This window comes from Condylostylus longicornis, unplaced genomic scaffold, assembly GCF_029603195.1.
Source record: "Condylostylus longicornis isolate FDR11 unplaced genomic scaffold, ASM2960319v2 ptg000077l, whole genome shotgun sequence".
In the NCBI taxonomy this organism is placed as follows: domain Eukaryota; kingdom Metazoa; phylum Arthropoda; class Insecta; order Diptera; family Dolichopodidae; genus Condylostylus; species Condylostylus longicornis.
This window is the reverse complement of record NW_026578045.1, coordinates 933,763-947,751: the sequence shown is the minus strand read 5'-3', so window position 1 is coordinate 947,751 and position 13,989 is coordinate 933,763. Positions and strand designations below refer to the sequence as shown.

Here is a 13,989-nt window from a genome sequence, read left to right as displayed (position 1 = left end):
CATTAAAAAATATGACACTTTTTTCTTTATAAATTAGATTGAATTTATTGTAAATTTTATTTTTAAAAATTGTAAAAAAAAAAAAGATTAAATTAAAAATTTTTAATTATTATTTTTATTCTCTTTTTTAATATTTTCAATTTAAATTAGACAAAAAAAAATTTTTTTTTTGCTTTATTTTTTTGTTAATTTATTTAAATTTAATAATTTTATTTTTAAATAAATTATTTAAAAAAAATTTAATAAGTGTTTTTTTAAAATCACGTTTATTCATTTCGAATATCCGAATGAAACTGATCGAAATGAATTTTTTTCGAAAATATTTAAGAATTCCAGCTTTTTATTTTATTATAATCGGCGGCCCCATCGGTTTCAAAATAATAAAAAAAAATAAATCGCTCGTATTTTTTTTATACTTATTTTTAATTAAAATTGAAAAATACATAAGATTTTTTTTTATTGTTTTTCTTTTTTAAATTTAATTTTAACCACTGCCGTAAAACATTTCATGGATATACATACATATATTAGTGTGTTTAGTTAAAAATTTAAGAAGAAATCCAAAAAAAAAAACACACAAAAATTCCTTACATCGTACCGTATTAATAATGAGTGAATTGAGTGAGACATCCGTCGTGCTCACTAAAAAATACAAAAAAAAAAAATTTTTTAAAAATAATAAAAAAAAAACAAATTTTCGAAAAAAAATTTCCAATTTTTAAATTAAATTACGCAGACTCTGAGGGTGTCAGAAACCTATGTTATATACTAGCAAAATAACAAAAACCAACACACACAAGCAGAATAGAAAAAGAAAACCAAAAATAAAAATATATTTAAAAGGAAAATTCTGCAATTCTATAAAAGAGTAAAATAAGTACAGTAGAATCTAGTAATTTTGAAAATAATAATATGCATAATTAAATTCTCTGACACATTTTTTCAATCACCGTTTGAAAAAAATGTCTTTAAAATAATTGTACAAAACAGAACCAAAGCAGTGAACATCAACGGCGAACGATTTCCGTCTTTAACCTAAAACCACAGTGAAACGGAATTTTGACATTCCACACAGGAAATCGCTCTTATTTGGTTTTCAAATTAATGAGCTTGCTTGATAAAATGAGAAATCTACAATTGAAAAAGTTGACAATTCTAATTCAAGAAAGTGAGAATTTTATTTTGATATTTCCTCTCACTGATAAGATTTTCATGATTCTGATTCATGAGAACTGAATGATGTCCGGTTCAACAACAATTTGATATACAAGATTTGACAATACAGAAAAATATTCAATATCAGAACTATCAAATGAATTTCAATTCAACTGTATTTGCTTTCATTCAAAAATAAAATTGTGAGTTTTTCATGTTAAATAGTTTCTTTTTTTTCTCTTTCTTTCATTTTTCTTAATATAAATTTTCAAAAATAAAAAAAAAAAAATAAAAAAACCAAAATATGTACATACAAAGATGAGAAAAAGATCACAAACAAATAATCATAGTATTAGAATTTCCTCTCCTTAAAGATTTTTAAATTTTTACTTTAATGTTTTTAGTTTTTTTTTTTTTCTTGGTTGTTTATTCTAAAAATACCTTTATATTTACATGATATTTTATTAGAAGGTACAATGATACTTAAAAATATCGAAAGTGCACAATCAGTTTATTAAAATTTAATAAAAAATAATTGGGAGTAAATTAAAAATCTGTACCTGAGAAAGAGAAACGTTATCTAAGACTGTTTTCTAAAATATAGCAACACGCATTCTAAAACTGCTCCTTTTCCCGAAATTAAATCGTGAAAGTAAAATTTTATCAAAATTTCATAGCGTTCTACGATACTTCACAAGGCTTATTTCATAGTTTTCATATGCTCTCAATAAAATAAAATACAAATACTTCAGAATTCTGGATCTCGCTCGAATAATTAACTCAATATAATGGTTGAAATATGAATACAAATTAATAATCGAGATTTAAATTTCTAAAAATATTTAAAATTTCCAAACTAAGCATTAAAATTTTTTTTTAATAAGAAATATAATTTCTTGCTTTTGTAAACTCAGCTATTATTCCGGTTCACAAATAATTTTCAAAAACAATTTGTTTAAAAAAAAAATTGAAATAACAAAAAAAAAAGAACTCAATACTCTCCTGCCGATGATCTTTTAAATATATTACATTTATATGTTATATACCTATGTAGGTACCTAATTATATACACAAATATAAAAATATCCACTCCACTATGCGCTTCATACAAGTATATGTACAAATAAGATTATAATTATCGAGAAATGTGAATGCTCTTTTCACGAGACTTTATGATCATCAATTTTTGTTTTTTGTATAAAAAATGTATAAGAAATAAAAATAAAAAAGAATAAGAACATCAACAATTTATAATAAAAATCTATTTTCGTCCTTTATACAAAATACATACATGTACACATAAATTATACATGCATGTACACAAGAGAAAAATGTACTGAAATTTTTAAACGCTTGAAATTTTTTTACCGCAGTCTTTTCTTCTTCTTTTCAATATTATAAAAGAAAATTATGTATAAATTGTTTAACCAGCGCGCATTGCCACCATACTATCATGACAATGTTAATATACGCAAACGTATGCATGCAATGAAAATTTTGTAAAAAAAAAAAATAATAAAAAACTAAAAATACAAGATCATATTTTTAATCAACACTTGTGTGTTGACACACGTACAACACGTCATATTTTAGTCTTATGCTAAAATGAAAATATGAAAAATTTAATAATAAATGATTGGAAGCGAACAAGTCTCTAGCAGAGTACAATTTTTCAGTTTAAATAACACAAAACATTATATACAATATATTTATACAACACATACATTTTATATAGCCGTATGTAATTATTAATGTAATCGTAAATTCTATTTTCAAAATATTTTATTTTAATTTTTCATAATGTTTATTTTAAAACCTGTGCGAGGATCCAATATTAAAATATTACAGAGAATATATACATAGGCCCGTTGTAAAAACGCAATATGTTATTCATTTAATGCAATCTTTATATTTACATTAATTATATACAAATCTTTGTTTAATTTTGTTAACAAAAAGTATATTGACTTGATGTGGTGGTAAAATTTTTAGTGTAAAAAAAAACAAAAATAATAAATTATTAAAATGCAACATTTAAAATTTTTTTTTAAAACAAAGATTCTTATATACTTATAGCATCAGAAATAATATTATAACATTTCCATTCTTAGCCCTCCTGGCTATACAAAAGAAAATATATTGTGATGAAAATAAAATTATTTCGTTATATCAATGCTTAAATTCCAATACTATTTTTTGAAATATTTAAAACAAGCAAAATAAAAATCTAGCGATAATGACCAATGCAAACCTTGAATATTTTAATAGCATCTTAGAATATTTTATACTTGTCAAGTACAATGTTGATAAAGAAATGTTATGGTGTTCTTAATTTTATTGATCTTTGTCTAAAAATTATATATGAAAATATTTATGAATTTTATAATATCTTACTGATTACATTTAGAATTTTATACGTTCAATTGAAAAATATTTTATTTAAAATATTGCAAATCATATTAACGTATAATATGTATGGTACATACATGAGCGTGAGTTGGCTATAATAACAATTGTTACGAACAACTTCGGTAGCCCATATGACAATGTCCTTTTGCCCACCATTCGGTTTCCTTGAACATCTACAATCTACATAGACATACACATTGTATTTAATCCCCAATGAAACAATAGCACTGTTTTTGAATCCCATTTAAAATTAACTGGGATAGTGTTGAGTCGATTAACAATTCTATTGGAAGAGGACAAAAATTTGTATTTAGTTTAAGTGCTTTTTAAATATAAGTATATACAAATTTAAATTGATTTCTGAAAATATTTTCAAAATTTATAATATTAAATTTTTTTCACATACCTAATTGATACTAAAGAACGAAAAGCATTATATTGTATTTATAAAAACAAAGTTATGAAAAATCAAAAAGAATGTTTTGGCATTGGCACTAGTGTCTAACGATTCCGTGGTCGTAAAAAAAAAAACAATTATTGTGTAAAATTTAATCAAACATTTATTCTTGTTTTCTTTTGTTTTTTGGCAATTCCTAGGTCAAATGAATCAATATTGAAAAATTTATAATAAAATTTTGAATTTACTTAAAATTTTTATATTATTTTAAGTTGTTTTTCTTTTAGCTAAAGCGTAACAACAAAGATAGTGAAAACCATTTAAAAAAAAATAATGACAAAACATTTTAAATTTTGCAATTTTGGCGAAAATAATAATCATAAAAAAAGATTAGAATTTGCAAAAAAAAATAAAAAAGTAAAACAAATATTTTGAAAATAATTTGAAAAATTAAAATAATAATTTTTTTGCGTTTTTTTATCGACCGCAATGACATTTTTAAAATTTCATTTAAATTCATTTAGATTTTAATGGTTTTTAGCTCATTTTTTGCTCACTTTTTTACTTAGGCTCACAATTCTATTAGAATATTTATAAAGAATCCATTTATATTTAAAAGAATAATTATTTACATTTCGTTAGTTATGTAAATATGTTTTAGAATTGTTCTAAACCCAAGAAATTAATTAAATTTAATTGGAATATCAAATGAATTCCATAATAGAGCAAATGTATCTGAGATAATTGAATTAGAATAAGTTTACAAATATAGTAGATAACATAAATTAAAAATTTTATTATTATGCAAATATCTTTATAAATATATGAAATTTTTAAATTGATTTCATTTTGTTAAAGTACAAATATTATTCAAAAGCATTAATTACAATATTATGCAACGACCACACACATATTATCTATAATGCTTTACTTTACTTATAAATGCATAGAAAAATATTTTTTTTAATTCATACAGGTTGAAGACTTTTGCAGTTTTTCCGAAAATTTTTCCACATTTCTTATTTTATATTTTATGATATGACAACGAATATACTAACATTGTTTATTGTATAAAAGAAAAATTTCCAAATCGCCATCATCAATCTTCCAAAATATTTATATATGAACCCCGAAAAATATATAATGTGATTGACTATATGTATGTACGTACACAATTATATATAAATAAATTTTTATATTTTTTTTTTTGCTCTTTACTGAAAAATATTTCCTGGTTTATCATCCTACACTATATAGTTCCATATAGCATAAAATTTATAAAAATATTGACGGATTTTTAAAACATTTTCATACAAGGTGGGTGTTTTTTTATATTTAAATTCGTCGAGCTTTTTCGAGCTAAAAAAAAAAGTAAGAATAAATAAAAATATTAAATGTATTTAACAGGTATCAAATCTGAATATTTGTTAAAAGCTCTTAGTTTAAAAGAAAAAAAAAGTGCATAGTGTAACGAGTACAGTTATTGACACTCTAAAAATTTTGTATAATTATTGACATCCTATGTTTCTAAAGTATTTTTCGAGTATTTATAATTAATAATCACAAAAATTATATAACAATACTTAAATTAGTTGATAGGCTTTCAATTTTAAAAAAAAAAATTACTTGTCATAATTGGTATGAACTAGCTTTGAAATTTCTCTTTATTTTACTTATTTTATCAATATATAATATGCATGTTTTAGTTTATACTTCCAATAAACTGAATGTTAAACTTAAGTTCTTATATATGCATATTAAATTACATTTGTTTCAATTATTGCCAAAAAAACTGAGTTTTTAATAACAATTTAAGTCAATAATAAATTGTACTTTAGAAGAAAATCAGCTTTGATAAAGTGCGTATGTAGCGCACGAAATATATTAGCGAAAAATAAAAGTATTTTATTCCGAATAAAAGGAATAAGTTTTCTTTTCACACCAATAACAAAAAAAAAAAAAAAAATTATATTTCGGAAAAATTAATATTTACTATAAATTTATTTATAATTTTATTTACTATAAATTTCTTAATAATATCAAGTGTGTATACAAAATGATTAACAAAATAATTTTCTTATATTATATGGAAAAAACAAAGATGATAAAGAATTAAATAAATAATATTTAGTTTATATAGAAAATTCAGACTATATTCAAATGATTTCTATGAAAATGACACACATAATTAACCACTTAATTACATACATATATGAAATTTTAGATTTTTTTTTGTTTTTCTGTATTATGTAAAAGTTTTCAATGTATGAAAATGATTATCATGAAAAATTTCAATAGAATTTTTATTTATACATACAAATATATAAAAGTGAAATAAAATTAATTTTGTTTGGGTAATTGGTTTTTCCTAAAATATATACAATAGAATTTTTATACACAAAAACAATGAATCGTTTTAATAAGCGTAATTATCTTTGTTTCTCTTAAATTTAAATCAAACGTAAATAAGTTTTATCATTTTTCATTGTTCTATATTTTATAATTAATTTATAGTATATTAAAAGGAAGTCACCCTATTATCTTAAATATTTTGAGATTATTTTAAATAAGAATATTGTGTTATCTAAACTTTGAGATCCTTGGTGTTGAATTTGGAATTGTATTCTATAGAAATTACAAAATTTTTCATCAAATGTCTATGAATAGAAAATATGCAAAATCATTAAAAAAAATTATCACAATCTCCAAGCGATAAAAATTACACTAAGCTTCAAAAAATAAATGATACTTGGTTTGATCAAAATTACAATTATGTACAAAAAAAAATTACCTTACATAATATAATGTAACGTATATTCCCTGATATAAACAAGTTAAAGAGCACAGTTTATAAAAAGAAGCATACAATTAAAGTTCTCCACTCTTTCATGTTTAATTTCCAACTTTTTATTATTAACCTTTAATAACTAGAAATCCATAAATCATAATCATCACTCATAGTTTCTTTTTCCCTTCGTATAAATAATGAAACTCGTTGAACTAATATATAGTTGCTTATTTTTGACTCTATGCTGTTTTATTGCACATTTTTGACATCACACTTAATGCTGAAATAAACAGCTGTCTCATATTTTCTAAAATTTTCCCACATGTCATATGCAGTATCATCTCTTCTTATTGTCCATAATATAATCACGTGTCATCTTTTCATTTCCATTATTATTATCTAAATTTTTAAATAAAAAGAATTTATTATGAAATTATAATATTCAATTATGTATATTACTTAAAGAAAATTTCGATTTTATTATAAAGTCAGTACATATATCACTTAGGTGACTGTAAAAAAAAATTTTTATATTCAAAATTTTCTTAACTAGATGATCACTATTAATCAATAATAGTGTACGTGTACCTCAAAAAAATATAAAATAACTACAAAAAGCCAGTAAACTTTGTTATTTGATAAAAGTTTCTCTACACATCCATTTATACTAAAATGTGCTTTTATAAAATAAGTCTAAACTTTTTTATGTGTATTTAAAAATAGTAATTTTATAATTTACAATTTTAAATATTCTGATCTAATTTAAATATTCGTATATGATTTATTAGATTACATTTATACATTAATTATGTAATTTTAAGAATTTTGACGCCAAAATGACGCCAGGGTCATAAAAGAGAATGAAAATGAAAGGGTATACATATATGTATACATACAAATATATACAGAATTTTAAACATAAATAAATATATTATGTTTATGTAATTAAATATGTATGTACACATTTATTTCCGTATTTTTATAATGTGTTATTTTATTTTTATACTTTAACATTATCAAAAATAGAAACAAATATTATTCGTCAACGGCCTAAAATTTTTCAAAGAAAAGCAATTAATAAAACAAAAGTAAAAAAAAAAAAAAGTAAAAACTAAATTTTCCATAGTAAATTATGACAATATGTACACTCATGAGTGTTTGAGACTTAACAGTACTCCCACAGTAGGGTGACACAATGACTCCAGACGAAGCGGCTTACTGTTAGAAAGGAAATTTCATTATCTTCAAAATGAGCAAACTAGGATGCCTTTACTTGACACATTTCCAGATCAATTAATACAAATATAATTAAATGGTTTTCAGAAACTTCAACTTTGAGAGCTCATAATTACAGAAGGAGGACCCAAAAAGCAAAGTACTACTGCGAAAGAACTGTTGAGTGGCGCACCCTCTTTATATTTATTAATATTCTATTTCAAATGTTTTGCAATATTTTTTTGAAAAAGAACATGATGACTAAATTTAATTCAATTTCCTTACCATTTCAAGATTATTATGTTATTTATTTTCATCACATATTTATCATTGATTTTTTTTAATAGAATAAAAACTTTTAAGAATATTTAAAACAAAAACTTTAATAAGAATTAATCATCATTTTGCTATTTTTTTTTTTTTAGCTACAGTATAAATAAGAACATTAAATCTGAAAAATCCAGAAATATGCACCATATATGACTCTAATTCTATTTATTTTTTTGGGTAAATAATTAAGGTTTTTTAAAATTTTTCTTTAAATAACAATTTAAAAAAAAAATTATACTTTTATAAATGAATTAAAATTATATGCATATTTAAATGTACATAGGTATAGGAATACAATAAAAATTAAAATTAAAGTGCAATATCTTGAAATCTTATTTGAACTTAATTCTATGGATGAATGTATGAAAAAATTAAGGCGATACTAAAATATCTATTAAGTGCGTACGGTTGCCTTTCTTAAGCTAAAAATAATTTTCACTTTTTGATCATTTCGCTTTTTTTCCATTTTTATTAAATTTTTTAACAGTGGCGTACTTGTAATTGGTATTTTTTTTATTTCCTTTTATTTTATATTTTTTATACTGTGTAAATTAAAAATAGAAAAGTCGAGACAAGAAAATGTCTTTAATATTTGTTTTTTTTTGCTTTTCTTTCTATATTTGATACGGTTCAGTTTTCTATAATGAAGTTTTTTAAACTCTAAAATAAAAACAAAAATTAAAAAAAATCTCTGAAAATATTTTCAAAGTGGAATTCTGATTCATTGAATTTTCTCTTTTCTGAAATTTAAAAATTATTTAAAAATATGTTATTTAAAATTTATTTAATTTCTTTATTGACTCATGACTCCCTTTGTTTAAATATGAAAGTATAAGGTGGAATTTAATTAAGATACTTTAAATAAAAAATATAAAATACATATTTGGGACAATAGTTTAAATTTTAAATGTAAATTAGATTAAGTAAAATGCTAATATTTTCAGATATCAACTGCTTTAAACAATTAATTAAATTAAAAATAATTAAAATATACATTTGTATATGTAGGCACGTGCCTAATTCGTTTGATTATCAATTACAATTTTAGGAAATAAATCAAATTCATTGCTCACCTTGTAAAGATTGACAAGCTTTTAGAATTATTTCTTGATGTGGCCCTCTGAATTATTTGTCCTTTTTTTTGAAAAGGAGGAGCACAAACCGTTACCATCAACGGTTAAAAATTAAAAAGAAATCCTTTTTCTTAATTCGAAACCATTTCTATTCCGACGAAAAACCTTAGGTAATATATGTGGGTAGGTAAGCCTAACTATAGCATTCTCCAATAATATTTGTAAATCTAAAATATGAAATAAAATAAAATTAAATTTCTATTATTATATGTTTTACTGTTACATTTGTGCATTAAATACAAGAATCAATATTGTAAAGAGTGAAACTCGAATACCATTATTAGAAATATAAAATAAGCTCACTGGAAAGATTAAGCATAATATGGTCATTATAATACGTATGTACTTATGACTATATAGTTAATAATGAATAAAATACTAAAAATTTCAATGAAATTTCAATGACATCACATTGTTCTTTAACTTCTTACTTTATTTTTACATTGTAAGCGAATGCAAGATGCTTGTACATATATAGTTCATTCTGAATATCAGAATGATTTTACCATTGAATCGATATTATACCTATTTACTTAATTCAAATTATTTACACCAACCTGCATACATATTATATAACGTATATATGTATACTTATATGTAAATAGTTTGAAATATGGTATATAAAATAACGTAGAATGGTGTAGGTACAATGAATTTACTTACAGCGTCCTTCATATTGAATTGAAAAAACAGATGGTTGGTAGGAGCATAAGTATATTTTAATTTATTCATTACTTTATTTCTTGCATGTGTATTTTAGCTTTGTCGTATTTGCTGGTATTTTTTGATTAATAAAGTAAAGTGCAAAAATCATTATCACAGTATCATTATACAATTTCGAAATAGTATTATCAACCATCAAGGATTTCGAAGAAATTTCATCCACCTAAAATATAAAAAATATATACATACATATGTATAATTGTTAGTAAATACATATTTATTAATGTATGTACGTGCATATGTACAAATGTACAAAAATAAAAGTATTAAAGCATGAAAAGCTACAAGAAAGAAAATCAAAGGATGAAATGCCACGAGTTATTTTACCATCTAAAATACAATTTTTTAAACTAATTTCGACACAAATCTACATAATTATGTTCATGGTACTTACATATACTTACATATTGTTTTGTAATATATAGCTGTATAAAGAAAAATAAAAACATTTAAAGGAAATTAAGCAAAGATAGTAATAAATTTTTGGTTTCCGTTTTTGTTTTAATCGCTAAAAAACTATAACCGCTGTAAAAATTTTGAATAAATTCAATGCATCTTTCAATTCATGCAATCATTCAATGCATTGTAGACATGACGGGAAATCTGAATTCTTGCTACTTCGGGATACAAACGGTTGTATACGCAGTATTCTGGTTTAATAAATTATGATATGGTCCATTCCAATATATATACATACTAAGTTAAAAGAATTCTACCCAAGTCAAGTCCATTTACAGCAATTCCTTTTTATTCCCAAACTGATCAACATAATTATACATCTAATAAAGATGCCATACATATGCATACATAGTTATACATATTATTTATGTATGAAGGCTAACGCGCTTTTTATATATATGTATGTACATATATGAATGTATGTACATAAATTCTCAAAAATGGAGTCATTCATAATTTAAATCGCTAAGCTACAAGATTTTTAAGTTTGATTTTCTTCATCAAAGCACCTAAAACTTTAAATGAATCTTTTATAAAGGCAAATTAGACATTACTTTTTCTTACCTTGCCAAATATCACATTTTTAAAATTAAAATATTAAAAATTTAAAATGTTTTTGATGAAAAATGTGATTTTGAAATATTTTTCATAAAACTTATAAACCGTTATAGAGATGGAAACTGTCGAATAATTCGATATTAATTGCAAAATTTATCATTCGAATAACAAAACTACCTTCAATGAATTTCAAATGCCTATGTTTACACGACTAATTTTGTGTGAAAGGTTGACATACATTTCATTCGCCTTGCATACAACGATTTATGTTAATTAAATGTATGTCAACAACTGATCCCTAAATCGTCGTGTAAACACATTCAGTAGAAAATTGAAACAAATTACAACTTCAAGTCAAATAGCATTTATATAAGCTCGAAATTCACTTGAAGACGTCTTCAAGCCGCATATGAACAAAGTAACAGATGAAATAAATGTTAACTAGTAAAGTGAAATGTTTATTGGCATTTTGATTTTAATATTATAATTATTTTCTTTCTAACCTTTTTTGACTTGAAAAAAAAATCAATTCCGATTTAAATCTAAATCTATACGACTTAGTAATGAAATGTCAAATTTAACAAGGAGCATAATTTATAAATATGCAAAAGGATTTAAAATCAAATATTGTGAATTTTTTAAACAGATCTTCACCTTTTCATGCACATCCCTTATATAAAGTTATCTCTTGCAAATTTGCAAAGAGTCAATTTTCTTTTCAAATTTTAAATTCAATTTAAATACCATAAAAAGAATGAAATAAGTTCGCTCATTAAATAAAATTACTTATCCATTTTTGATATAACATTATTTTATTAATGATTTAATAAAATTTTTATTAACTCATATCATAAATGTGTAAAATTTTCTCTTTTTCTATCAAATATTTTTCATTACCTCACATAGGAGTAAAAATAAATGCACTTAATGCGTGAAATAATATGTATGTCAAATTAACAAAAAAACAATTCTTAAAAATGAAAAACCAAAATCACCATTTTATAATACAACTTTATGCATCTGCAGTAAATGTCGCTGCTGTCGGAATTTCATGTCAAAGTTTTTTAACATTTTGTTTTGCTATCTCTGTTTCCATGTTTTGTTTGAAAGTCATTTAAATTATACATAATATTAACGTCAAAGCGTTTAACCTCAATTTGGTTTGTTTATAATAAACACGTGAAATAAATAGCTGGAACATCGTTATCTCGGCTTTGATTTTTTGGAGTTATTTTTTTTGTGTTTCATATTTATAATATATTGGACATAGATGGGTCGACCAGGATTCTCACCACGAGGTGGCGGTGGAGGAGGTGGTAAAGGAGGTTTTGGAGGAAGAGGAGGTGGCGGCGGAGGTGGAGGTGGAAAGTTTGGAGGAGGTGGCGGTGGAGGAGGAGGTGGAAAATTTGGTCGTGGTGGCGGCGGTGGCGGTGGCGGTGGGAAATTTGGAGGAGGTGGCCGTGGTGGTGGTGGAGGTGGTCGTGGAGGTGGTGGAGGACGAGGAGGAGGTGGCAGAGGTGGTGGAGGTAGGGGTGGTTTCGGTGGAAGAGGAGGACGAGGAGGTGGTATGAAAGGAGGAAAAACAGTTGTTATAGAACCACATCGCCATGAAGGAGTTTTTATTGCTCGAGGAAAAGAAGATGCTCTTGTTACTAGAAATTTTGTTCCTGGATCTGAAGTTTATGGTGAAAAACGCATTTCCGTTGACACAGATGGTGAAAAGATTGAATATCGTGTTTGGAATCCTTTTCGTTCAAAGTTAGCTGCTGCAATATTAGGTGGAGTTGATAAAATTCATATGCCTCCGGGAACCAAAGTTTTATATTTAGGGGCTGCATCTGGTACCACAGTTTCTCATGTCTCTGATATTGTTGGACCGGAAGGTTTAGTTTATGCTGTAGAATTTTCACATCGTTCGGGTCGTGATTTAATAAATGTAGCAAAAAAACGTACCAATATTATACCAATAATCGAAGATGCACGTCACCCGCATAAATATAGAATGTTAGTGGGAATGGTTGATACAATATTTGCTGATGTAGCGCAACCAGATCAAGGTAGAATAGTAGCATTAAATGCCCAACATTTCTTAAAAAATGGTGGTCATTTTGTTATATCAATAAAGGCATCTTGTATAGATTCAACAGCCCAACCAGAAGCTGTATTTGCATCGGAAGTGAAAAAAATGATTGCAGATAAATTGAAACCACAAGAACAAATTACTCTTGAACCATATGAAAGAGATCATGCTGTAGTAGTCGGAGTATACAGACCACCACCAAAGGTCAAAGAGTGAAAATTTCAATTAAAATTTCTTAAATAATTTTTGAATTTTATAATGCAAAAACAAAAGATTGTTTTTTAATTTAAGGTTTACCTACGTATTTTCTCTAAAAAAAGATTGATACAGATTTTATATTTTAAGAAAATTTAAGAAAACAAATTAATATTTGTTTTAGAATTATAATACTAATGGACAAATATATAGATACATGTACAAAATCAAAACTTGTTTTAATGAAAAAAACAATGGGTCACTTGTGACCAAACTGCAGAATATCCTAGACTTCTCTTATTTACTAATTTTTGTCTTTACAAATATTTTTATAATCTATGATCTTACTAGTCATTTTATTTTTTTAAATTTTGTATTGCCTACAATTTCTGTATACTGCTTCAAAATATTGAATATCGCGCTTTTGTAATAAGCACTTCGCTGTGCTCGAGTGGTGGAATGTCGCAAAAATTGAGACATAATGGTATTTCCTAAGTTTTACCAAAAGGTGATGATCACCAATTACTAAAAAGTGTGATTTTAAAGG

The 13,989-nt window shown here is 24.4% G+C and overlaps 1 protein-coding gene across 1 annotated transcript; it reads left to right on the top strand.

Annotated features, from left to right (window-relative positions):
• The first annotated feature begins 12,291 nt into the window (after positions 1 to 12,291).
• LOC129612906 (rRNA 2'-O-methyltransferase fibrillarin) lies at positions 12,292 to 13,675 on the top strand. Its single transcript, XM_055526740.1, has one exon. The coding sequence runs from the start codon at positions 12,438 to 12,440 to the stop codon at positions 13,461 to 13,463; it is 1,026 nt and encodes a 341-aa protein (XP_055382715.1). The 5' UTR covers positions 12,292 to 12,437; the 3' UTR covers positions 13,464 to 13,675.
• Positions 13,676 to 13,989: the final 314 nt, after the last annotated feature.